The sequence below is a fragment of the Peromyscus eremicus genome, chromosome 3, assembly GCF_949786415.1.
Source record: "Peromyscus eremicus chromosome 3, PerEre_H2_v1, whole genome shotgun sequence".
NCBI classification, from domain to species: Eukaryota; Metazoa; Chordata; class Mammalia; order Rodentia; family Cricetidae; genus Peromyscus; species Peromyscus eremicus.
Genome location: NC_081418.1, coordinates 58226416 through 58253665, shown reverse-complemented (window position 1 = coordinate 58253665; position 27250 = coordinate 58226416). Strand labels below are relative to the sequence as shown.

The 27250-nt window shown below is 50.2% G+C and overlaps 2 protein-coding genes across 2 annotated transcripts; both read right to left on the bottom strand.

Annotated features, from left to right (window-relative positions):
- Window positions 1-581: 581 nt before the first annotated feature.
- LOC131906866 (zinc finger protein 282-like) lies at window positions 582-14552 on the bottom strand. The gene is made up of 5 exons (XM_059257685.1): window positions 12815-14552; window positions 9651-10004; window positions 7817-7943; window positions 3314-3421; window positions 582-2604 (listed from the first exon to the last, which is right to left on the bottom strand). The coding sequence occupies exons 1-5, from the start codon at window positions 12836-12838 to the stop codon at window positions 1517-1519; spliced, it is 1701 nt and encodes a 566-aa protein (XP_059113668.1). The 5' UTR covers window positions 12839-14552; the 3' UTR covers window positions 582-1516.
- Window positions 12887-26170, bottom strand: Znf783 (zinc finger protein 783). Its single transcript, XM_059257037.1, is given in 7 exon segments — window positions 12887-13035; window positions 15309-16046; window positions 18153-18284; window positions 23404-23529; window positions 23650-23776; window positions 23863-24201; window positions 26012-26170. Coding segments are annotated over 7 exon segments (1635 nt in total). The 5' UTR covers window positions 26036-26170.
- Window positions 26171-27250: the final 1080 nt, after the last annotated feature.

Genomic DNA, 27250 nt, shown 5'->3' with positions numbered 1-27250 from the left:
CAGGGGAGGAATACAAATTACCACCAGCACCTGGGGATGGGGAGACATTTGCTGGTCAGGATCTACCCAGGAGAACCTGACACTTTTGCTCAAATTGAAAATATGGCTACAGTTGGGATGCACTTATCTTGCATTGGTAAGTCATAAGGACAGGGCTAGAGCTTTTCCTTGCTTAGAGAAGTAGAAAACAAAGGTGTTTTACAATCAACAGACCTCAGGATTAATGAAAGTTAATGTATAAATATTGAGGTGGGAAGAGATGAATTGTGTGGTGCCCCCTAATGGAAACATAGCACCCATTCCACAGATAATGCTTTCTTTCTTAAGCTTCTCTATTTATGTGCACATGTCTATGTGAGCATGTGCTCCGTGTATATGTGTCCCTTGAAGAGGGCTCGAGTTGCAGGCAGTCGTGCTTTCTATGGCCCAGACACAGTGCCCTCCAGGAACACATCAGCCTGCCCCACCCCAAGTCTGCCTCCAAGTGCTTCCCATCACTCTTTCAGAACTTCAACATGGACACACAGTTAAAAATAATTCGCCACTATTACCCAAATCTGGAGCCAAATATTACTGTAAAACAATAACCAATTTTGGCAGGGTCATCAGGGCAAGAAGGGGAGTTTATAGTTCTTCATAAATATCTTTATTTACAGGTTTTAAGTGAATATGGGAAATCTCAGATCTTGGTAAAAATCACCTCCAGACGCAGACAAAGCCCAGAGGGCAGAGCAAGCAGCCCAGGTCTGTTTTCCCACATTCCTCCAAAGTGGGGACAATGACACTGAGTCCCAGCCCCTCCAGTGGGAGTCCTTGGGAACACGCATGCGGTTATTCTACAAATACGGGGCCCTGGTGAGACATAGGGTATCTGAGAACTCCTAAATGATACTTTGTTTCTTTAAACAGGGACACTGTAGCCAAACAGACCTTGAACTTCTGATCCTCCTGCATCAACACGAATGCTAGGATCACAGGTATGTGCCATCATGGCCAGCTTAATTTATGCTGGGGATCTAACCATGGCTCCATCCATGCATGCTAGATGGACACTGTTGAGTCACATCCCCCAGCCCTGTTCTAGGTTAATCTTGGAAACTAGTTTGAGTTGAGTTCCTCAGACAGAAGCGGAGCAACTCAACTTTTCAAAATTGCAGCATTCCTAACTGGCCAAACCCCTTTGATGGTGAAAAGCTCATTGCTGCCCAAACTGCTGAGATGGTGATGGAGCAGCCAGGATCTCAGGGGACGCTGCTGCTGCTGCTGCTGCTGCTGCTGCTGCTGCTGCTGGCAGATACTCACGTTTCACTCTTCCCTTCACCCGATGCTGGAGCCTTCCCTGCAGCAAGATCTCAGGGCACTTAGCACCTGCAGTCCGAGGGAGACAACCTTCCCCGGGAGGCCTAGCAGATGGCAGGCACCACACATCTGACCCAAGAAGCGCCCCGTAGGAGGCAGCTTGGATTCAAGGGGACCCAGAAGCCCTGTGCGGCCTCATTAGGGAACTCTCGGGGTGCTACCCTGCATTCTCCATCTTTACAGAGAGACAAGTATGCAGCGACCCCACCAGACCGTCCTGACCCTGGCCACTGAGCTGCTGACCTCTGCCATATGCCTTAGTGTCCTTGGACCTGGGTGAGCCAGAAGGGTCACTGGAAAACTTCCCCCTAGCTGCGCCTTTAAGGAGACCTGCCGGTGACTCATGGCTTGGTGAGCTCTTCTCACAAGCCACGTAAGTAGAGGAGGCTGGGCGGGCGTGACTGCCCTGGTGGCGCACCAGCCAGGAGCGGCAGGAGAAGCTCTTGCCACACTGGCCGCAGGTGAAGCGCTTCTCCTGAGAGTGGCTGCGCAGATGCCGCAGGAAACTGGGCTTGTGCGTGAAGCACGAGCCACACTGGGCGCACTGGAAGGCACGCTCCCCGGAGTGCACACTCTGGTGTACTGTCAGGTTGGCCAAGCGCGTGAAACGCTTGTCACACTGGGTGCACGGAAATGGTTTCTCACCCGTGTGTGTGCGCCGATGTTCCACCAGTGTGGACAGGCGCCCAAAACGACGGCCACACTGTGCGCACGGGAAGGGCCGCTCTCCGGTGTGGGTGCGCTGGTGCTCCAGCAGCGTGGACAGGCGACCAAACCGCTTCTCACACTCGGCACATTTGTAAGGCTTCTCCCCGGTGTGTGTGCGGTAGTGAGTGGTGAGTGTGGACTGGTGGACGAAGCTCTTGCCACACTGGATGCAGGTGTAGGCACGCTGGGCTGTGGGTGCACGCCGGTTCCTGGTGAGAGGGACCTGCTGTGTGGCACTCTGGGGGCACTGGAGACTGGCAAAGGACTGAGCTCCATGGTGTGGGTGATCATGCTGAGTGCCGGGCTCTTTGACAATGAAGTTCTGGCCATTCTCAGTGCCCTCAGGAGCTGGCACAGGCTGACTCTGAGAGCCTCGGGGGAGGGAGGCAACCTCTCTCTCTCTGGAAACAGGGAGCAGATCCCTACAGGTTCCCCTCTCGAAGTCCTCCTTGCTGGGTCTTCCATCGGTTGCCCAGGCTGACTCTGGTACCACAGACTCTCCTTCCAGGGTCCTTTTCTTGTTAGCTAGCCAGGTTTCTGGTGGGAGGAGACACAGCAATGAGTCATCTCTGCCACAGGCTCTGGAGCGAGGCCGCCTGATCCCTCCTGTTCTTTGGTATGGAAGGCCTGAGGCTCACATGAGTCTGTCACTGAAGGCCCTCACTCTGGCCCTAACCTACCCATTTCCCACTTGCTTTCTGCCAGAGGCCTTAGTCTGTGTCATCTACATGTCATCCAAACGCCCTTGCAGCTAAGCTGTGGCTTCAACAGCCTCCCAAGACCAGCTCCCTGACAGCCGGATGGGTGCCACCAAGACCATGAATGAGATAGCCCACCCACCACACCGATTACAGAAGGCCTTCACATGTAAATACATTCTGAGTGTACGTGCCTTCTGAGGATACTGTCCACAATTTTTATCATTCTCAAAGGGCTCTCTGGCTCAGACATGGTTTCCTCCTCTTAAGTTGTACTGTTAATTTGTGGTTGTCTTTCTCTTAACTGAAAAGTCCTGTGGGGATGGGGCTGTGTCCTCTGCATCAGTCAGTGTTACAGTGCCCACCTAGCACAATGCCAGCATAGTTCCTAAGCCAGCCAGGATACTGTGGGACAAGTGTCCACAGCAGACAGTAGAGACAACAGGACAACACAGGACACTTGCTCACTGCCACTTCCAGACACAAATACAGAAGGCCTCCCGGAGGTGTTCAGAGGCCCAGATAAGCAGCCTGCCCCTGGGCCTCACCTGAGCACAGATATGCACTGCTTGTCTCCCGCAGGTTCTTCTCATATGCCTCTTCTTCTTGCTTGATCCAGGGAAGAACACTTGGGACAGAGTCCAGCTGGCCTGTTTCTAAGGAAGAGAGAGGAAGCCCTGAGGGCATCAGATGTCATGGCCTCTTTCCTGTGATAGTCTCTGTCCAGGACCAGTGACCACAGTGCACTCCCAACAGAACCACAGAGCCCAGCAAAGGCAGAACAAATAAGTACTGGGATTTCTGATAAGACAGGAGAGCAGGGGTACACGGCTTCTGAATGACCAGTGGTAGCCTATGACCAAGGGCCGGCAGCCTTTCATCTTTACCACCCCGCTTTCTGTAGGAAAGAACAGCTGGAGTTTGGCTGGGCCTTCAGATCCCCCAGAATACAGACCATGCCTCTAGAACACTTCTTCAAGCAGATAACCAACAGGATGTAATAAGGCTCAGACTTTTCTAGCTACATGACCTCTGATAATTTACCTAATATCTCTGTGGCTTAGTTTTTTCATCTACTTATATGAAAAGACACAAACCTACAAGAGATTTAAGTGGATTAATATTTATCGTGCATAAGTACTAACGGCAATCCTTTCCCTTCTAGCTTTTTGTTGTTTTTCTTTTTTTTTTTTTTTTGTTTTTTTTTTTGTTTTTCGAGACAGGGTTTCTCTGTGTAGCTTTGCGCCTTTCCTGGAACTCACTTGGTAGCCCAGGCTGGCCTCGAACTCACAGAGATCCGCCTGGCTCTGCCTCCTGTTGTTTTTCAAAACAGGGTTTCTCTTACGTGGCTCTGGTTGTCCTAGAATTTGCTTTGTAGACCAGGTTGGGACTAAAGGTGTGCGTCACTGCACCGGGCTCTTACTAGGTTTTTTTTTTTTTTTTTTTTTTTTTTAAAGATTCATTAGGTATACAGTGTTCTGCCTGCATGACAGAAGAGGGGACCAGATCTCATTATAGATGGTTGTGAGCCACCATGTGAGTGCTGGAAATTGAACCTGGGTCCTCTGGAAGAGCAGCCAGTGAGTGCTCTTAACCTCTGAGCCGTGTCTCTAGGTTTAGCTTTTTTTGAGACAAGGTCTCACTGTGTAGAGCAGGGTGGCCTCGAACTCACAAAGTTCTACCTGTTTTTGCCTCCTAAGTGCTGGCACTCAAGGTGTACGCCACCACCACCACCAGCTCTACTTGCTTCCTAATGGTCACCCTGAACGGCAGTGGCAAAGCTACTCCCTAGGAAAGACAGAGTGACAGGTTGAAAGACACTTGGGTCTGAGACACCTGAGCTGCCAAACAAGCCTGTCAGGAGTGGGAAACCATCTTGTCTAAGCTGTTACTGCAGTATTTGGGTATGGGTTTTATCAGTCTCTGTCTGGCGGCCTATGTAACACAGTACCCTAGGGTCGGTGTCCTTCAAGGGCCAAGGACCTCACTAGTCTGTGCCCATCTCTAAGCTCCACATCCATACCACAGCACGTCATCCATGTTCCCTCCTGATAAATAGATGCTGCCCAGCCACGTGTAGCCACCTCCCCTACACAGGCTGCTTCCATAATTTTAACTGGTGGCACTTCGAGCTTTGGGAAAAGAAGTCAACAGTAATGTGTCACCTGGGTAAAGCACTTGCTACCAAGTCTGATGACCTGAGTTGAATTCCTAGAACCCATGTGACAGGAGAAAAGGGATTCCCACAAGTTATCTTCTGACTCACACACACACACACACACACACACACACACACACACACTGTGAAGTCTCTGAGTACGAACACCAATAATAAGAATAGCAGCTATGCTGGGAGGGGCTTGGGATGGGGGAGGTAGCCAACAAAGAGGCTTTAAAAAATATGGTTATGATGCATGTATATATGTGTGCACATGAGTGCGGTGTGCTCAAGGACAGACGGCGTCAGATTCCCCTGGAGCTGGCGCTACCAGCAGCTCACAGACACCTGACATGGGTGTCTGACATCAGTGCTGGAGTCAGATTCAGAACCTTTAGACGGCAGCATGCACTCTTAGCTTCAGAGTCGTCTCTCCAGCCCATGAGAAGCCTTTTAAATTGGGCCTGGTGGTGCACAACTGTAATCCCAGGTCTCAGAAGGCAGTGGTAGAATGGCAGCTACAAGTTCAAGGCCAGCCTGGCCTATATAGTAAGTTCTGGGCCAGCCGGGGCTACATAGCAAGGCCGTATGCAGACAAAGAAATGCTTGACCTCTGCATTGCTGAGCAAAAACATATTCATGTGAGAATGCACTTGCATAATCATTAAAAGGCTAGACGCTCATCAGCCCTTGCCCAGGGGACCCCTATAACCAGCTTCTCAAACCCTGAGGGATCCAAATCACTTGAACATGTTGAAACTGTAGGCCTATGCTTACTGATTGAGGATTCTCAGAAATCTGGCAGGAAGAGCTGCCTTTGGAAACTTGTAGAAAATAAAGCAAGTTTACACCAAATGACAGTGGAGTGACGGCTAAGGCAGCAAAGACTCTCCAAGGTGAGGCAGTCCTAGTCCCCTAAGGATACCACATTCCAGAGCATGCCAAAGCTCCAGAGGAAAGTTCTGGACACCTCCAGGGACATACTAGCCAAGCCCAGCCTGTTCTGCATCTGCTTCCTGATGACACCTACCATGGGGCCCCAGGTCCCCTCACTGTACCACAGGAAGGGGAAGCAGGGTCCTCAGTGAACCAACAAGTATCTTCACCCACTAAGCAAGCTCTCCTGGTCCTTTATATCTCCCAAGCACTATTGGCTGATTTCTGTATCCTGGCACTCTACCTTCTCTGTGGTATCCCTACCCCTGCAGGGACCCCAAAACACTTTTAACCTCAGTGTGACTTGCCTACCACTCAGTGTGCTCCTTAATTTACCTACCCAAAGAGACCCCTTCAAATGAGGGCTTTTCTCCTCAAATATGGTAAAAATCTAAAAACAAGGAACAGGGCTTGAGAGAGAGTTCTTACAGAGAACCTGGGTTTGGTTCCCAGCTCCTACCACTGACTCTTAACTCTTCCTAGGGGATCTAACATCACGTGTGCAGTGACCCCACAGGTAGGTAGGTAGGTAGGTACATACATACATACATACATACATACATACATACATACATACATACACACACACACACACACACACACACACACACACACACACACACACCCCAACATGGAATGGTACCTTGGCTAATCTTTGTGTTCTGAGCAAACAGGGAATCTATTTCCTTTCAGTGGAGTGCTCCCTTCTTCTCCTATTGCTTCTTCCATTTGAACTAAGGGTTTCTTTACCTTTCAAAAAGCCAGGGTGGGTCACACCCATAATCCCAATACTCCAAAGGCTGAGGTAGGAAGCACAAGTTCAAGGCTAGCCAGAGCTACCCAGTAACTTCCAGGCCAGCCTAAGTTATAGTAAGAGCCTGTCAGATACCGGGGCGGGGGGGGGGGGGGGGGGGGGGGGAGGCTGGAGCTATAACTTAGTGGGAGGGGCTTCCCTTAGCATTCACAAGGTTCCATCTCTAGCAGTTGGAAAGCAAACAGTTTTGCAATTTGCATTCCAACTTGTGCTATTAGCTGAGAGAGAATGAAAACTGAGCTCTCATTCTGACCCAGTACTCTTTCACCCTAGAGTGTGCCAGGCAGTGTGGAAGGGAAACGTCAAGCTAAGACTCGGCTCCTTCCCTGAAGAGAGCACACCTGGTGTAAGCAGGGCAAAGAGCTGGGCCATGGCATAGACAGGGCATCAGAAGTCTCATGGAGGTGGTAGACCATCTGCCTCACCCTGACCCTTTTCCACAGCTCCTGGACTGGTATCAGAATTCAGTGGTGGAACAGGAGTAGGTAGAGTTACAAACTAAGTCCTAGAGGACAAAGGTAGTGACGTCTCCACTCTACAGAAATGAACTGGGAGGAACTGGACAGTGAGGAGCAGATTCTAATCTGTGCGTCTCCACTGAAGCCTTGGATAAGCGATTTAACCTTTCTGCAAGCTCCAGGATGATGCAAGAGCTGGGGATGTAGCTACGAAATTCTAGATCAAGTCTCACATAAAACTCCTGCACACTTGGCTGGAGGGCCTACTGTTTACTGCTAGCCCTCAATTCTTAGATACCTTTATAAATCATGCCCATGGGGCTGGAGAGATGGCTTAGTGGTTAAGAGCACTGAATGCTCTTCCAGAGGTTCCAAAGGACCCAGGTTCAATTACATGGCAGCTTACAACCATCTATAACTCCAGTTCCGGGGATCCAATGCCCTCTTCTGGCCTCTGCAGACACCAGACATGCATATGATACACAGACACACATGCAGGCCAAACCACCCATACACACAAAATAGAAGCATGTCTACACTTAGTTCTAAAGATGGGAATTAAGGATACCTTCTACCAGCTTCTAAGACAGAGGCCCAGTCTACTCTGGCTCTCAGATCCAAGAGTCTCAACACACTGAGGAAAAGGATGAAAGCACATCTGGAAGCCCTTGGGGATGTCTCTTACCCAGAGAGCCCAGCATCTCACGGCTCTCCTTTGCTCCGTGCGTGCAGAGCTCCTTCTGCCAATCTTCCGGACTGCCTTCCTGTTGCTCGGGGAAACACCCAGCTACCTCTTCAGTAGTCATAGAAACCTGGAGGAATACAAATCCCCACAGCCCTTCAGAGAACAGCCAGAAAGAGCTCCGAAACTGTGGGCACCACTGACCAAATGCTAGCTTCTGCCCACCACATGTCCATAGAAAGTGTCCTCCCAGCTCTCCCGGGCACACCTGGATCTTCTGTTGGAAGCCGAACGGAGATGCTTTCTGTAGATTTCCTCGACTTGAACCAGTCCTCACTCTCAAAGTCATTCTGGGGCCTTCCCTTCTAGCCCTCTCCATTCCTCTGTGTCAGTTGCCCACACTCAAACACTTTCTACCAAAGACCCCCAGCGGCCGCACCAGGCTGAGGCTCAAATCGGTGCCTCATTCAGCCCTCATCAGAGAAGCTTCTTCCTATAGGAGGTGGGAATTAACAGAGACCCACAACTGGACAATGTGCAGAGTGAGAAATTTGGAGCACTCAGTCCCAAATGGAATGTCTTCATCCCCCCTCCCCTCAAGGCTCAGGGGAAAGGAGGATGGTAAGAGCCAGAGGTGATGGACGACTCCTTGGAAAAAGTGTCCCCCAGACCCAGCAGGACCGATGCACGTGGGAGCTCAGAGAGACTGCCGTGTACACATGACCTGCACGGGTTCAAGGCGGATGCAAGTCCCACCCTAACTAAGGAGCTATCCGAAATTGATAGCCGATGGCAAAAGCAAAAGCAGTTTTTCCAGTGGAGTCTCACTGGGTATATTAACCACACTTCACGGCAGGCCCCATGTCCAAGAGGCGCTGGTCAACATAAAACAAACTCAATGGTATTTTTTTATAGACTTTAATTTTAATTAAAATTTTAATTTTAATTTTGCTTTGTTTGGACATGTTTTTGTCTTATTAGTAGTCTTTTGCTTGTATATTTTGGTATCTGCTTTTTTATTTTTGTGGGTTTTTTCTTTTTCTTTTTTTGTCTTTTGAGACAGGGTTTCCCTGTGTAGCTTTGGAGCCTGTCCTGGACCTTGCTTTATAGACCAGGCTGGCCTCGAACTCACAGAGACCAGCCTGCCTCTGCCTCCTGAGTGCTGGGATTAAAGGTGTACGCCACCACTGCCCAGCTGTTTTTTATTGTTGTTGTTGTTATTCTTTAAAGAGAGACAAAAAGAATGTAAAGTTGGGTGGGTGGGGAGATAGGAAGGATCTGAGAGGAACTGGGGGAGGGGAAAACATGATCAAAATATATTGTATGAAAACAATTTTTTTCTTTTTTTTGGTTTTTTGAGACAGGGTTTCTCTGTGTAGCTTTTGGAGCCTGTCCTGGAACTCACTTTGTAGACCAGGCTGGCCTCTAACTCACAGAAATTCACCTGCCTTTGCCTCCCAAGCGCTGGAATTAAAGGCATGCACCACCACCCAGCAACAATTTTTTTCTTTTTCTTTTTTGGATTTTCAAGACAAGGTTTTTCTATGTAGTCCTGGCCTCAAACTCAGAGATCCACCTGCCCCTGCCTCCCAAGTGTTGGGATTAAAGGTGTACACCACCAATTGAAAACAATTCTTTTCAATTAAAAAAAAGGGGGGGGGAGAGGTTATTCTGCAATAAGACAGCTGTTGCTGCCCAAACATATCCTTCCCAACAATTCACTCTACTGCCTAAGCAGACTCCTTTCCAATGTCACATTCTCTTTCTGACATTTTTAACAGCTTCTTAAGGTCCACTGTAACTAGACTGGAGACCTCCCTTCACACTCTATGAATACCTTGGGGGCTTCATCCTTGCTGCTAGGGGGCAGCCTCAGGACCCAGGAGTTCCGGTTTTGCATCTGACTTTCTAGGTTCTCCAGCCGACGCTGCAGCAGCCCATACTCCTGCAGCAGGGTCCCCAGCACAGCCCACTTGCCCTCCAGCTGGCTGCTGAGCTCCATGGCTGTCTTCTCAAAGTCAGCCAGCCTCTTCTCAGCTGACCCTGTTCGTATTTCCAGGCTTTGAAGATGGACAGCTTGGGATTCTGTTTTCTTCTCCACTGCCTGAACAGCAGCCAGGATGGCTAAAATGGAGATCTCCGCAGACTGGATCTGGACCTGTTGTTGGAGGTCAGTTCCCACATGCCAGTCCTGTGACCAGAGACAAGGAGATGGGTTAGCTTCCAGAAGGCCAAGAACTGTTCTCAAATATAGTAAGATCAGGATCCTCTGGAATGGGTTCAGATTCCTCACGGGCTAGATCCCAGTCAAAAACAAAAGACACTGGACCCCACAGAGCCTTCATGGGAGGAATAATTCCCATTGCAATGGAAAGCAAAATAGTGAGCATTCAAATGTATACTGGATTTACTCTTGCTCTGTTGAGGAATATTTGTTTAACTATGCAAAGATGTGTTGTATTTGTTTATGTTGCAGAATATTTGTTTAACTATGTAAAGATGGGTTGCTGTTTTACCTTGCCTGCCTAAAGCACCTAATTGGTCTATGGCCAATAGCAAGGGAGGAGGTATAGGTGGCACTTCCGGGCAAGGAATGAGAGGAGGAATTTTGGCTCAGGGAGAAGAAGAGAGACACAGAGACACCAGGGGCCAGACAGACAGACATGGAGGAAGCAGGAAAATAGGACGTACAAAATGAAAGAAAGGTAAAAAGCTTCAAATCAAAACACAGATGAATAGAAACAGGTTAAATTAAGTTAAAAGAGCTAGTGGGACAAGTCTAAGCTAAGGCCGAGCTTTCATAATAAGTCTCCATGTTTTTATTTGGGGGCTGGTTGGCGGCCCAAAGAAAACTCCAACCACATTGCTTTTCTTATATCATTAGGTCTATCAGTTACTTAACCACCTTTTCTTCCTCTGGGAACGCAGCCCAACAGGAAGGTCACAAAACCTGAATACCCAATGGCAATCTCACCCCCCCCTCCTCCCACCCACAGGGTTTCTCAGTATATCCTTGGCTGTCCTGGAACTCACTCAGTAGACCAGGCTGGCCTCAAACTCAGAGATCTGCCTCTGCCTCCCAAGTGCTGGGATTAAAGGCGTGTGCCACCATGCCCGGCACCCTTACCTCCTCTTACAGCAGCTTCCCCTAAAGTGAGGCCCTGCTGTTCTGACCTCAGTGATCTCTAAGGGCCACATGAATCATCTAGTGCTGTGTGAACTCCCAACCTGCCCGAGACACTAGGTGTCTTAGTTAGGGTTTCTATTGCTGTGATGAAACACCATGACCAAAACCAACTTGATGAGGAAATGGTTTATTTGGCTTACACTTTCACATCACTGTATGTCACTGAAGGAAGTCAGGGCAGGAACTCAAGCAGGGCAGGAGCTTGGAGGCAGGAGTTAAAGCAGAGGCTGTCAGGGAGTGCTGTTTAGTGGCTTGTTCCTCATGGTTTTCTCAGCCTGCTTCCTTATAGAACTTAGGACCACCAGCCCAGATGTGGCGCACCCACGACAGGCTGGGCCTTACCACACCAGACACTAGTTAAGAAAATGCCCTACAAGCTTGTCTACAGTCTGACATTATGGAGGCATTTTCTCAGTTGAGGTTCCCTCCTCTCAGTGGACCCCAGCTTGTGTTAGGTTGGACACGAGGCACCTCACCAACCAGCCCCTGAACTTCCTTCCCCACTGGAGGGCTAGCTCTTAGCTGCCAATAAGCAGGAGTCAGAGAAAGCTGAAAGCCAGCATCTAGTCAAAAGGAACTATCCCGAAGAGCACCCTGTCTAAAGGAGGTGGACAATGTATCATGCATAACTGCAAATAATAAGACAAAGAGCAAGGAGCTCCTCTGTGGGGACGGCAGATAAATCCTGCACCAGGCCTCTTCCAGAACTAAACTCTGTGCAGTTTGAGACAAAGATACACTATTCTCCTAAGGCTGTTTTCTCAATTACAAGGTCATCATGACTTTCCTATCTCTTATGCAGTGAAGGATGAAATAAACTACAGGTATAAAAAAAGCACTCGAGGTGTACCACATTACCTTATATTGTATTACTAATAAACACGAAGGTTCCAGACCACTGACCGGAATGTTTTATGTATTATAAACCAAAGACTGCAATTAATCAAATTTTGTGACACTAAACTTTCCCTTAGACATCTTCCATAAAAAGATACAAAAAGTGCCCCCCGCAATTAGATACTACTTGTCACCGACACCGATCTTTTCCTCCCTTCTTTCACAGCACCATGACACCATCCTGAGGTCTGACCACTGACCCATACAACAAAATATGGCTGGGAGCAGGCAAACAGTCTTCACAGGTAAGGGTCAAATGTCTTCGTTTCTCTGGGACCCTCGCCACAAATCTGGCACCAGAACTGTCTCTGAAGTCGCTGCAAAGCTCTTGCTAGCAGATGACCTCTACCTTCAGAGACAGTATCTCAGCAGTTCATTCACAGGAGTTGGAAGGCGATAGGTCATGCCTGAGCCTAAAACACGCCTACCAGCTGCAGTAGCAAAGTCTTCCTGTGGATTATTGGGAAACAGCAGGCGAGGATGTATGCATCCACCCTGAATGGAATCCAATTCAGGCCTGAAAGGCCACGGAACCCTCGTAGGCAGGGACAAGATTACAGTTCCCAGGACCAAGAGGATTAGCTGGAGAGACCTTAGCTCGGGAATAGATCTGAGATAGCTAATAATTTCGAGGGGAAGGCGGAGAGATCCCAGAAAAGGAGTCATATGGAGTAAAAACGTCCACAGCCGGTGCATCAGGCCCAGGCATTTCCTGGTTAAGCTCAATTGGCTTATAGTATGAATGCTCAAAACCTGGACAAGAGACAAGGACTTTATCATGTGGACATAGGCGTCCTAGTCTTCCTCCCTGAGGCCCTGGCTGAGCTCTACCCAATTTCAGGAGGTGTAAGATGTCCTCCTGGCTAATTCAGGAACCTTTTCGCATCCCCCACATGGTCGGTGCGGGCCGCCCTTACCGGAGCAGCGGCCGCCTCGGTCATGGCTGCACGCGATCCTGCCTCGTCCCAGAGTCGCCGCTGCGATCTTCCCTACAGACGGCCCTTCCTGGCCCACACGCACCAGGCTCGGATGGCCGTCCGGGACGAATAGCCTAGGGACGGAGTCTGCAGAGCCGTGAGCCCGCGGCGTCTCAGCTGCTCCTCCACGGCTCCCGCGGCTGGATCGCAGGCTCCACCCGCTGCAAGCGGGCTCCCCATTGGCTAGCCCTGGAGGTTCCGCCTCCTGGCTACACAGAGCCCAGGCCTCATTGGCGAGCCGAAGCACCAGCCCCACAGCGTGCGTTGGCGCGTTGTCTCCGCCCGGCAGGTGTGAGCGCCAGGTGTCTGGCTCCTTTCGCCTATGAACTCCACCTGTGTAGAGCCAAACAAACCACTGAGGTCACCAGCTCAGACTACCCTGTACAAACTAGGCCACAAGCACGTAGTTGCTTATTCCAACGTGTTTATAGAGCACCGATCAGGCTAAGATTTCCACCTTCACAGTTCTTAGAGTCATACGGCCCAACCATTTCTTTGTTTTAAAAAATGAGGGAGCCAGAAGAGTCTGGGATCCTATCTGGACTCCATCGCTGGGCTCCCGCAGCAAGCAGCCTTCGTTCATTTTAAACTCAAAACATTCTTTAACGTGTCCCACTGAATTCCCGGACAAACGCAGTAAGCCTAGTTGGGCATGATGGCGCAGGCAAGTAAATCCTAGCATTCTGGAGACAGAGGCTGGAAAATCACTCAAGCCCAGAGCTACAAAGCACTAATTTCCCCACTCCTAGCATTTGAATTTGTGCTTCAAATATAGAACGTGTTTCCAGGGAGCATTTAGCATTAGAAGAGGGCCTAGAAACCTTAGCCCTGCACCTCCAGAGCAGCAGCAGTGAGCTCTTGCAGCTGAGGATTATGCTGGAGACAGATCGACGGCGTATATCTTGTCTGAGCACTAACCAACAGCTGTAGTCTTGCTTCAGGGGCTTAGACAGCAGTTGGGTGAGCAGGCAAGGAGGATCCAGAACCATGGTTGAACTGTCATAGGCTTGCTTACTCATCCCTGCCCCAGGAATGATGGCAGTGCTACCCTCTGCCTCATCTGTTCAGGACTTTTGAGAGGCAAGGGTCTGAAGGACATGGGGAAACAGCACAGTCAGATGAGGGCACCTGGGGGCCCTCCTGAACGTGCCCAGGTGTCTGAGTGCCAAAGGAGAGCAAACTACCAGGAGAGCTGGGACCCACCAGGCTGTCTAGGCGGTATCCAGCATGGTGTGGCCGAGGCCCAGCCACCCTCAAGACTCTGACACTGTCACCTCAAACTCCTGGTCTTCAGCTTGTGCTTCTGAAGGGCCCCTAAAGTGCCAGCTCAGCTGGAAAGTCTTACTTTCCAGAAACTGAAGGAACTGCCACTTGGCAAAATAGAAAGGTCCTTCCCGAAGGAGTCTGGGGAAAAGGGCACAGGATCAACCAAGAAAAGGCCCAGACTTAAAAGGAAGGACAACCAGACGCACTTGTCTAGCGTGTCTTTTGGCACAGACAACTCTAAGGTGACATCCTGGAGTGTTTTCATTGTTAGACAACGAACATGAGGCTCAAGAGAGCTGAAGGATTCCCAGAGTCCCCCAGGCAGGGGCTGCCTGGGCTTGTGCTACAATCCCCACCGGCATTTCTGCAGCTCTGTCACGGTGGGTCAACCACACTGTCAACCCCAGACCAGAGGAAAAGCTTGCATTTCCCTCACTAGTAAAAGTAGTAACGGATGTGATGGTCTCGTGAGGGAAAGGCAGGGAAGACTGTGAGTCACTCTAGGTATTCAAAACACCTGGCACTCTGCTTTCAGAACAGCAGCCAAGCTGTCCCAACCAAAACAGGTCTAACTAAGAGGGTCCTCCCACCCTGTCAGCACCACATGGAGGTAGCAGAGTTCCTGCCCCTCAGCAGCGTGGAATCTCCTAGAAAAGTCTCAAAGTTACAAAGTAAAAATAATAAAAAAATTTTAAAATGCAAATTGCTGGTGCCTTCCCTTAGCTATCTGTGAACTGCTTTTTTCTCAGACTGCAGATTTTTATCCATTCAAACCTTTCCCCCCTGAGGCCTCTCTTGTCCCATTCTGGAAGAGCCAAAAATCTTTGTTCCTACTGACTACAGTACCAGCCAAAGACCCCACCTTAAATCTTAAGGAATCTTTCACCAGTCAGGAATGTCCTAAAGAGAGGATTAGGAGACAGAGGCACAGTCACACACCTACACAGTCACCAAAAGGGTGACTTCTTCCCATGGAAGTTGAATGGAAAACAAAACCAACAAGAGTCTCCAAAGCTCCAGAACGAGGGACCAGGGTCAGGTCAGGCACAAGGAAAAGGCCCTGAGAGAGCACGGATCCTCCACGGTACCCAGGAGAGCCAGAGGGGACCACGTAGGGCTGGGCTTTCCTGGTGGCCAGAAGGCACGAGGAAATGCAGGACAGCCTGGCCTCAGGAGTGGGTCTGCATGTGGACAGTCAGGTGGTGGTTCCTGTTGAAGGCCCGGCCACACTCGGGGCACTGGTAGGGACGCTCACCAGTGTGGATGCGCTGGTGACGGAAGAGGTCGGAGGGCCGGCGGAAGGCCTTGCCACAGTAGGGACAGGCAGGCCAGCCTTGCCTGCTGCCTGTGTGCTGACGCTGGTGCAGTATCAAGGTCTTCCGTTGTTGGAAGGAGTGCAGACATTCACTGCAGTGGTAAACCTTCGCTGCTGACCTCTGTGCCATGAAAGCACTGTTTGCCAGGGAACGGTGGCTCATGGGCTCCTCAGGCAGCCAGCCGATGACAGGCCCGGGGACCACCACCTCCCCGGGCTCCAGTGTGGAGTGGCTTGACCCAAGAGACAAGCCACTCCAAGCCTCCCTGTGTTCCTCCTCTTCGACGTGGGTCCGCTGATGGATTGTCAGATTGATCTTCAAGCGGAAGCTCTGCCCACAGTCAGGACACGGGAATGCCCGCTCCCGTTGTCGAGGAAGGATACGGGGTGGCTCTTCCGTAGCCTCTGCTGCCCGGGGTTCCCTACTCCATCCCCCAGGCACTTCCTGGGCATGATGCCGTCTAGGGCCTCTAGTCTTGTTCCTGGGCCTTCTGTGGACTCTATACATGGACGGGCTCGGGGACTCCAGAAGGTGCTGCTCAGGTTCATCCTCAGACTGGGCTTCTGTCTTGATGGTCACGGCACCACCACCTGGTAAAGGAATCATCACTGGTTCCAAGAGGACCCATGGCCCCCTCGCCATTTGATCTGGGTTTTGTGCCAGGCCCAGGCCTCTCCTCTATTCCCGGTTCTGTGAGTGCCAGCAGAGAAGATTAGGGTCCTACTCACAGACACCATGGGGCAGGCACTGCCTCCTGGATTATTCCATATGGTTTGCTGCCTTATGCTCATTCCTAGAAGACGAGCTAAGAACAGCAGAGAAGGGAAAATGTTGCAGAGGCCAAGAGGAGCTAGGGACTCTGTGGAGTTAAGGATTGGACTCTGGGAGACAGACGGGTGAGACCGTAGTGGAGAGACACTCCAGCCATGGCAATGGTGCTCCCGAGACCCTAAGTGTTGTGAAGATAATAGGTACAATCAGAGAAGGACAAGGGGCCCACGGGCCCCAGCTGCTTCCAGACCATGATTGGGAGGCCTTGTGGGTCACCTGTGGCTGTAACCCAGCACGCAGGAGGCTGAGATGGGAGAACTGCCACAAATTTAAGACAAGCCTTGCTACGCAGTGATTTTAAAGTCAGCAAGCTATATACACCCCATCTCAAAAAAAAAAAAAAAAAAAAGCCTCTGTGGCCTAGGGGAGGGGTGACTGTCGTCTGTCACTCATCGCAAACAAATCCTATCAGCCTGCGACTCCTGCAGGGCCTCAGTGCAGGTCTCACCTGATGCAAGGGCACAGGTGAGGGACAGAGCCATGAAAGCACAGGCTGAAGGGAGGACAGCTGTCCCCAGGCACAGAGAATAGAGGGTCTGGTCATTGAGCCCTACCAGAAAAACATGGACTTCAGGTGAAGGACCTACATTTAAACTATTGGTCAACACACAAAGTGGGAGATGCCACAGGCTATGAATGCAGGTGGGCCACCTCATAGGCTGCTGTGGGACTGGAGCAGACCACAGAAGCAGCCTTTCTATCACTAGCAGACCATAGCCTGAGGCATGCAGCATGTCCTCAAGCAGTCTTTCTATTAAGGCCAGTTAACCACAGGCCGAGTGCTACTCCCCAATGGCCCTCTGAGCTTCTGTGAGGCTCTGCCACGGCCACAAGTGTCTTCTCCTTTCACTCACCTGGCCCCTCAGAAGGAAGACTATCTGCAGGAGGGGAGGGTGGCAATTCTCTCTCCTGTTTAATCGATAAAGTGCTGGTGTTTGCTGGAATTCCTGCAAGAGGGAGAATCGGATGAGGGCCATTCCCGACACAAGTATCACAGGAGATATGACCATTTCCCCAGCAGGCCCTGGACACGCTTAAGGGCCTGCCAGGAAGAGGAGATCTTCAGGCTTCCATCTGGAGGGCTTCTGAGGTAGGAACAGAGCTATGAAGGCCACATCCCCAACCCCTTGTAGGCCCAGGCTCATAACCTGTGCCTCCCCAGGTCACCTTCATCAGCCTCAATCACAGAAGGTTTGGAAGGCCCAGGACAGAGTCCAGGTCTGTGAAGGGCAGGGACACTACCTCCTTCCTACCCGAGGTCCCACCTCACAAACTCCATGCATACAGCGTGGGCTTACAGACTGGCTGGGAGGAACACGGGGTAGGGAGAGCCACGTGCGATGGGGAAATGCAGAGAAACCACTAGAAGGAAGGCGACAGAGCTGGGAGTGGGGCCAGCGTCCAGAAAGAAGAACAGGGGAAGAGAAGGAGGCGGAGCTGAGTGCACGAGGCTCAGTGCCCTGAGTCAGTCTCAGAAAAGGACCAGCAGGAACTGCCTATAGACAGAAGCAGACACAGAGTCCTGAACGAGTGGGAAGTCAGAGTTCTCAACAGGTTTTCAGAAGACTGAGAAACTGCAGCATGCCAACCCAGCACCACACTGGAGGTGTGTGGACACAGACTGCCACGTTGACATGGTCACTGTAAAAGCTCCAGCAGGCCCCATCCACACTCCTCCCATTACTCCAGCCAGACAGGTATGTCCAGGTGCTATTCAGACACCTGAGTACTGAAGAGACTAAACCTACCTCTCCAAGGCCCATCTTAGAGGCCCATCTCCCAAGAGCCTACGCAACACAGCTCAATATTTGGCTTGTTTCCTATGCTGTGGACACCAGTGCTGCTGCCCAGCTGATCTCACTCACCAGTGTCTGGCTCAGGTGGAGTAGCTCTCGCTTCCTCTTGCTGCCGCCGCTGCTCAGGTGCTTGCCTTTCTTTTGGCTTCTCCTGGGCAGGGCTGGGTTGACTTGGGGCATGCTCTGGACTCAGAGGGATTCCTAGAAACACAAACCAACGTCACTGAGAACAATACCAAGGTCTCCTAGACAGGTGGCCAGTGACTCTGGGGCCACATAAATGTAGAGTCTTGGGATCCTGGGCTTTCAAACCAAAGATAGGATGTGAAGATACAGTGGCCATGCTCATTACCCCCAAAACTTGATTCTTACGTAATGCCTCTTTTTTGTTGTTGTTTTTTGAGAAAGGGCTTTTCTACATAGCCCTGGCTGTCCTGGGACTAACTATGTAGACCAGGCTGACGTCCAACTCGAGAGATCCACCTGTTTCTGCCTCTCTCTGCTGGGATTAAAGGTGTGTGCCACCATGATAAGCTATGTCTAAAGCCTCTTTGTCCACAAGGACTCTGCACAACATGTAATTCAACTGAGAGTGTGAGACAGGACATGACAACTGGATCAAGAGCCTGGCTGTTCACTCCCATGGTGGCTGACAACAGGCTGTAACTTCAGTACCCTGGGTCAAATGTCCTCTTCTGGACTGTGGGACAGCATGCACAGGGTGTGCATACATACAGGCAGGCGAAACATCTATACACGAAAGTAAAATAAATATACATAAACATAAAAGAAAGAACCTGGTTATTAAAGGAAAGGAGGAAAAGGATGTCCACCAGACATCAGATGGCTGCTGCCTTCCTGCTTCAAGCTATCTTCTGTAATGCCAGGGAGCCCCTCGGCACAGCAGAAAAGACACACTGAAGATGTCATCTCTGGAGCTCTGATTTTCTTAAATACTCTTTTTAAAAAGATGTATTTGTTTGTTTATTTAGTGCGTTGATGTTTTGCCTGCATATATGTCTGTGTCAGGATGCCAGGTGCCCTGGAACTGGAGTTACAGACGGTTGTGAGCTGCCATGTTGGTGCCGAGAATTGAACCAGGTCCTCGGGAAGAGCAGCCTGTGCTCTTAACCGCTGAGCCATCCCTCCAGCCCCCCAAGCACTCTTTTCAGACAACTCCACTTCCACACCTACCCTCTTCCTACCCTCGGATCTATGCATGGTGTTGCTGTGGCCTGCCTCCCAGAATAGCTCCTATAACCTGGTTGTGGCTGTGGTTGTTGAATGGAGGCCCCCCAAATGTGATTAAACAGCCTCTCCCACACAAAACAGAGCTGGGGGGAAGGGCATTTTGGTTTTCTTTCCTCTTGCTTTTGTTTTCTTTAGTTTTGTTTCGAAGACAGGGTCTCACTGCATAGCTCTGGCTGGCCTGGAACTCAACATGTAGACTGGTCTGGCTTTGAACTCATAGGGCTCTGTCTCCCTCCGCCTCCTGACTGCTGGGTCACACCATGCCCAGCCTTACTTCCTTCTTTTAGAAAAATTACTAGAGAGAGGTATATATGAAAGAGAGCGAAACAGAGACAGACAGACAGACAGATGGGGTATGTAGGTCAGAAAGCTACCTTCAGAAGTTGGTTTTCTTCCTCTGTGGGTTCTGGGGATAAAACTTATATCATCAGGTTCATACATGGTGAATACCTCACCACTGTGGTGAGGACCTCTCACCACTGTTGAGCTATCTCAACTGCCCTTCTGTGGTTGTTTTTGAGACGGGGTCTCACATGTATTCCAGGGTGGCCTCACTATGTGGCTGAGGATGACATTAAACTTCTGACCCTCCAGCATCTATATGCATAGTGGTGGGATTATAGGCATGCACCACCATACCCAGTTTTTCTGGTGCTAGGGATCAAACCGGGGCCTCATGTATGCTAGGTAAAACAATCTACTGAGTGAGATACTTCCTTCATACTTCCTCTCTCTCCTGTCTTTCAGGACTAAAAAACCACCACAACAAAAACCCAAACGATTAAGAAAAAGAAACAGGCCGGGCGGTGGTGGCGCACGCCTTTAATCCCAGCACTCGGGAGGCAGAGCCAGGCGGATCTCTGTGAGTTCAAGGCCAGCCTGGACTACCAAGTGAGTTCCAGGAAAGGCGCAAAGCTACACAGAGAAACCCTGTCTCGAAAAACAAAAAAACAAAACAAAAAAAAAAAAAAAAGAAAAAAGAAAAAGAAACAGACTATGAACAAAAGGTTGATGGCTAGAGAGCTGATGGTCTGCTGATGAAATCAGCCAAAGGTTCCCACCATGGACCCACGTGTGCTGAGGACAGCTGGGATGAACAGCATTTGGATGAGAAATCCACAATCACAGAAAGAGGAGGCTCTATTTCTACATGTGTTTGAACTTACCAGTGTGGTTTTTCATGAACACGGGGTTCAGGGAACAGGACATGTGAGACACTCAAAAGCAACATAAACAGGCCTCTCCCCTGCCTCGGCTGGCATTTCTCTTCCACAGGAACCACTAACACCAGCTATAGCGCCGTGAGAAGTGGATCTGACGTGCTGCTACTGACTCTTCCACATACAAGGCGCAGTGCTGGACACTGGGGGGCCACACTGTTCGCAGACAGTGTACACACAACACTCAGTACATCCCAAAATTGTTACCTCCATAATAAACCCAAACACAGCTGCTTTAGCTAGGTGTGGTGCTCATACCTACAATCCCAGCACTCAGGAGGCTGAGGCAGGAGGATGGCTATGAGTTAAAGGCCAGCCTGGGCTACATATTAAGTGACAGGCCAATCTGGGCTATGGTGTGAGACCCTGTCTTAAAAGCAAACAAGGCCAGCAAGATGGCTCAGGAGGTATGTGCCCTTGCTGCCAAACCTGACGACCTGAGTTCTGCCCCTTGAACTCACAAGTGTCAGGAGAGAACTGCCTCCAAGTATTTTCCTGACCTATGGACACACACAGACACATAAATGAATAAATATAATGGTTTTGTTGTTGTTGTTATTTTTAAGCAAACAACAGCAACAAGAAGCCAGTGTGGTGTCACATGCCTGTAACGCCAGCACTTGGAAAGCTGAGGCAGGAGGACCACCAAGGTGGCTACAAAATGAGTTCCAAGCAAGCCTGGGATACAAAATGAGACCCTGCCTCAAAAAACAATTCAGAATGTCTATAAGGGCCAGTGAGATGGTTCAGCAGGTAAGGCAGAGACAGGCAGATCTCTGTGAGTTCAAGGCTAGCCTGGTCTACATAATGAGTTCCAGGACAGCCAGGACTACATAGTAGCAAGATCCTGACTTAAAAAAAAAATAAGTAAAAAAACATTTTGTGCCTGTGTGTATAAGTGTTTTGCCTTTATATGTATATACTGTATGCATGCCTCCTGCCCAGAAGAGAGCACCAGATTTCCTAAAACTGGAGTTATAGACAACTATAAGCTGCCATGTGGTTGCTAGGAACCGAACCCAGGTCCTCCTCTGCAAGAGCAGTGAGTGCTCTCCAGCTCTCAGGAGTCAGTAACACTCCCCTTTGGTATCGGGGATTAAGGGGGTCCAGCCCCTCGATAGTCCCCTCCCAGGGTCCAGGAAGAATCTACAACCAGCTGATAATTTAATCTTGATGAAAAGAAATGAATCTATGTACACAAAACTCCTTAGTCCATACACTGCATTATTCTGTCAGTTCTCTCTCTACACAGCTTCTATTCTGCTCTTATTTTTTGCTCCTTTCTTGTCTGATTTCTCTCTACATTTGTCTGTTGTCCCCTCTAAGTTCTATCTTAATTCCTTCATCTTAGTTCTGCCCCATCTCGGTTCTCATCCATCTAGTTCTTTCCCATATCAGCTTCTCTCTCATCTTGCTCTTCCTCAACTTGTTCTTCCCCATCTAGCTCTTCCTCATCTTCCATCTTGTTCCTCTGGTCCTCTCTTCTAGTCCTTCAATCTAGTTCTTCCCATCTAGTCCATTCCTCTCCGGTTCTTACCATCTAGTTCTTCTGTTCTCTTGTCTCTTCTCTGTCTCATTTTCAAGTTCTTTCTTCAAAAATCCTCCTCTCTCTCCTTCTACCTCTCCGTTCTCCGTATTCTCTCAGTTCTCCCCAAGTCTCTCAGAAATCCAGTTATAAAGCCAAGCAATGGCAATCCTTTGCCAGAGCAAGGTCACCAGGCTTGAATTCTTACTGGGTCATAAAGGCAGGTAAGAATTTTCCTCAGGCAGTGACCACCAGGCTTTCTTTTACAACCCAAAAGGGGAGTGGTAAAGGAGGAGGCCAATAGAGAGCTAGTGATCAGTTAGTATATCAAAAAGGGAATTTATGTGCTCAGTCTACATTCCTAGAAGTGGTTAGGTGAGAAATTAGGAGTCTATCAGTAAGGCTGTAAGGAAGGAGGGTCTCACCCTAAATTGCACAAGAAATAAAGCTATCCTTCTGACCTAAGAGACAGGTGTTGTTTCATTTGGCCTTGGATGCTTAAGTCTGTTCTTAGAGAGTAGAGAGGGATCTCTAATAAAGTACCTTCATCCCTCCAGGGATGGAGCTGGCAGGATGCTGCCAATGACGATAATTACAGGGAGGCTTGAACGGGGGTTCTGGCTGTGCACAGCTGTCAGTGCAGGTTACCTAAACATTCCTTTAGTGGAGGGGAAATGGTGCCCAGTCAATGATGGAAAAGCTACAATAGCACACACGAAACTCATAGCAGGAAACGGCTGATAATCAAAAGCCAATATCACCAAGACTCCTCGAGCCTCAGCCTGACCTCTGAAGGCCTTTGGCTTCTTCCAGGCATTAGCTTTGTCATAATCAGCTGAAATCCTACTTTATACATTTTTTGTGGCTTGTAGCACACTGGCTATGGAGGAACAACCCCAGCCTTGTCCCCAAAGGGCCATCCCAGAGAGAAGTCCAACAGCAGCAGTTGTCTCCTGATAATGACTAAACTGAGCAACAGTGATGCCAGGTGGATGTGGACACCACTGAGGCTGGCACAGTGCAGTGGTGGTGCCACCATGCTTTACCATGACTGACCATCAGCCCACTTAGGAGACGCCTATTCTATCCTTCATCTGTATTTGCCATCCCTTTTGTGCTGGTGCCTCCTATACAGAGGCAGAATCCTTAAAGCTCTAAGAAGTCTTCTGCTTACTCCTGCTCAGAGCAGCCTTGGACAAAGAGCAGGGCATTCTGGGTGAAGGGCCTGTGCTCCCTTTCCAGCTCCAAGACAGTCCAGTATATCCAGGAAGGGAGTGTGTAGCTCACTGTGCCCCAGCAGCTCCCAACGTGTGCCAATACTTACCAGCGTTCGGTTTCCTGGGGCATGCTGTCTCCTCCTCACTCCCCGTCTGACCCCAAGGGTCCGCAGGACAGGGCTCTTCTCCCCTCTCTATCCGGATGAGGATGTCTGGTTTGGAGATGGCATAATCTGCATACAGAATGGGCGGGGGGGCATGGAGAAAGGTCTGGGGCTGACTGCCTATGGCAAAGGCAAAGACTGCAGGAAGCTATCCTCAGACAGAAGCCCAGGTATCCTCTGCAGCCTTACCCAGGGAGACCAGAGACTCATAGTTGTTCCTCATCACGTGCTTGTAGAGCTCCTTCTGCCAGTCCTCCAGCTTGGCCCACTCCAGTTCAGAGAAATACACAGCCACGTCATCAAAGGTCATAGGCACCTGAAACCACAGTGTCACACTCGCTCACCCACACATTTACAGGTATGGGTCCTCAGGCTCCCCACCTCAGGCTGTCCAAAGGCTACCTTGGGGACCTCGCCCTTGCTGCCTGGGGGAAGCCTCAAGACCAAGAAGTTCTGATTGCGCAGCAGGTTCTCCACATTCTCCAGCCGCCGCTGCAGCAGCCCATACTCCTGCGGCAGGGTCCCCAGCATGGCCCACTTGCCCTCCAGCTGGTTGCTGAACTCCACAGCTGTCTTCTCACAGTCAGCCAGCTTCTTCTCGGCTGTCCCTGAGCGTCCTTCCAGAGTCAGCAAACGGGCCAGGCAAGAATCCACTTTCTTCTCCAAGGCCTGAATGGCTGCCACCACGGTCCACAGTGTGATCTCTGTGGAGTAGAGGTATGAGCTCTTCTCTGCATCTGGCTGGGTTGAAGAAGAAGGGGCGGGAGGCCTCTTATTACACATCTGCTTGTCCCTCTGAGCAATCTGCTAAAGGGACAAGAGAATCACATAATCAAAATAGCCACATCGTAAACTAGGCATGGTGGCACATATCTATAATCCCAGCATTTACAAACTGAGGCAGGGAGATCACCTCAAGTTCAACGGCAGCCTGAACAGGACAGTTCCAGGCTAGCCTAGACTAAAGAGTTGAGACCAGCCAGGTATAGTGGCACATCGTCTTTAATCCCAGCCCTTGGGAGCCAAAGGCAGGTGGATCTCTGTGAGCTCAAGGCCAGCCTGGTATGGTTGGTCTACATGGCAAGTTCCAGACCAGCCAGGACTGCATAGTATAACACTGTCTTTATTAAAAAAAAAAAAAAAAAAAAAAGCATTTCTTCCCATGTACCTGCAGGTCTACATTTAAAGATTCACCCAACCTGAGATAAAAATATTTTGAAAGAAAAAAATTGTATCTGTTCTGAACATGTACACACTTTTCTTATCATTATTTCCTCCGCTATGCAACTTTTAGCCCTTCCATTGCATTGGAAATCTAGAGATGATTTACGGTATTTTGGAATATATGAGTGGGTTATATGCAAACACTACATTATTTTATGTAAGGGACTTGAGCATCCCTTGTGCACCGGGGGAGAGCTGGAGTTATTACAATAATGTGGTAGATAGTGTTGAGATCTATCCTGTTGGCAAGTTTTTTGGGATATGAGGTGCTACAAGACAGCTGAGGGATAGGAGCAGGTGGAATGATCGGGCAGGTGTCATCTGGGCAGGTACAGAAAGGCCTTCCAGCCCCACTCCCATAAAGCCCATTTTTTCTTCCTCGCCGTCAGGGAACCCAGAAGGACACACAGAAAACTAAAGGGAAGGAGAGGTTCCCTTCAACAACTTTCCAGGAAACTAAGGTTTCAGAAACTTGTCTAAGACATATCGGTAATAACAGATACCACTTACCGGGAGATTTTTACAGGCAAAAGTTCTTCTAGCATGTCCTCTGAATTGGCCATACTGAACATGACCAAGCTACCCTTTTAAAACTGCTAAATTTGCAGTAGTCTCTCAACCTTCCTAATGCTTCGACCCTTTAATACAGTTCCTATGCTGTGGTGACCCGCAACCATAAAATTATTTCGTTGCTACTTTGTAACTGTAATTTTGCTACTGCCATGAAGTGTAAATATCTGATATGTGACCCACAAGTTGAGAACCACTGAAGTAATCTTTAAAGAAACAAACGAAAAAGGCCACAAAATTCAGAAACCTGTTGCAAACAGGGTTCAAATTGTTTCCTACTTAAAAGAAGAGTTGCTAGGTATTTTAATGGTGGTCGCATTCCAAGGTGTTGGCCTGAGGCCTAAACTCGACATCTACCTGCCCCTCGGCGGCATTTTCAGCCTTGCGGATGTGGCCGGTAGGCCACCCTGGGCCTTCTCTGACTGCTCGGCCGAAGGCCTCAGAAGAAACAATGGACAGGGGCTCTCAGCTGTGTTATCTGCGGGGACCTTCGAGGCCTTCGGGGGAATCCGAGCGCCCGGCCCAGCGGGGACACGGGGGTGGGTCGGGGGAGCAGGTCACCGGTCTTAGGGCCCAGCCCACCGGGCCTGCTGTTTGGGCCTCCCGCCGCTGGGTGCAGGCCGGTGGCCTATGCGGCCTCCAGGCCGGTGGCTCCATGAGCCCGGCGGGCTGGGTGGGGGCCAGGGTAGGGAGGTGGCGCTCCGGGACCGGTGTGCCGAGACCCTCGCAGGCGGCGGCCACGGGCCGGGGCGCTTACCCGGGCGAGCGCCGCTTCGGCCATGGCTACCGTGCGGTCGCTGGGGTGCGATCCTCCGCCGACAGGTCGGGCCAGGCGCGGGCTGTGGTTCTCCGCCGACAGGCTGCGCGTCGGTGACGAGCAGGAGGCGCCCAGCGTCGGAACTGCTGCCCGGCGGCCGCAAACTCCGCACCGTCCCGTGCCACGTGCCCCGCGGGCCCTTTAACAGAGCCGCGGGGAAGGCCGCGGCCCGGCGCGCACAGCGCCCCCTGCAGTCCGAAGGACCGCACCCCGGGGGCGCTGGAGCCGGCCTTGAGCGCGCTCCACCCCGCGGCCGCTAGCCTGCGATGCCCACCCTGCCGCTGGTGCCCTGCTCGCCTGGCAGCTGGCCTCAAGCAAACCCTCACGCGGGTGAATTCAGGAAAAGAAGCCAGTGAGGGAAACGCTCAGGAAGTTTCCAGACTACCCTTATCCCAAGGGTTTTCAGATTCCAATTTCTAGGGCTTGTAACCTAGAGAAGGTAACCTAGGGGGAAACATAAAGGTTTCTAAACCCTCTCTTTGCTTTTTCAGAACAAATGGGAAGCCCTAAGGGGGAAAGTGGATTTAAAACAAAATGCAAGCCCAGGACTCAGGTATACCTCAGTGGTAGAGCGCTTGCCTGGCTTGCGCCAGAACTCGAGGGAGGTGTTTCTGGGGTATCCTCCTCTCAGGCACCCACCTTCGAGGTTCTTAGCCTCGGGGATTTATGAGTCTCATCTGCATCCTGAGCAGATCCCCCTCTTCCAGCCCTCTCTGCCACACCCAGTCTGGACTGGCATGTGACATCAGCAGAGCATCTGGAAAGCCTTGGTCCAGGCGGATCATCCTGTACCATTCAAATGATACAATGCAGGACCACAGCTACTGTGTTCATTTGTAAGGCTCTCTAGCCAGTTCATGTTCTGAATTATCCTGAATAAACTATTCCACTTAAGACCAATTTCCTTCTGAAACTAGAAAGCTTTACTCAGGAAAGCCAGAATTAACCTTGGAATAGAAAGTAAAACCTGCTTTTCTTCATTTCCTGCATTTTCCACTCATGCTATGGTCTTTATCCAATGAGCCAATAAACTTCTGGCTGGCAAGTGTGTGTGTGTGTGTGTGTGTGTGTGTGTGTGTGTGTGTGTGTTTTGTATTTTTGAGTTTGTTTTGGTGTTTAAAATATTTTAAAAATAATTCTAGGGCTGGAGAGATGGCTCAGTGGTTAAGAGTACTGGCT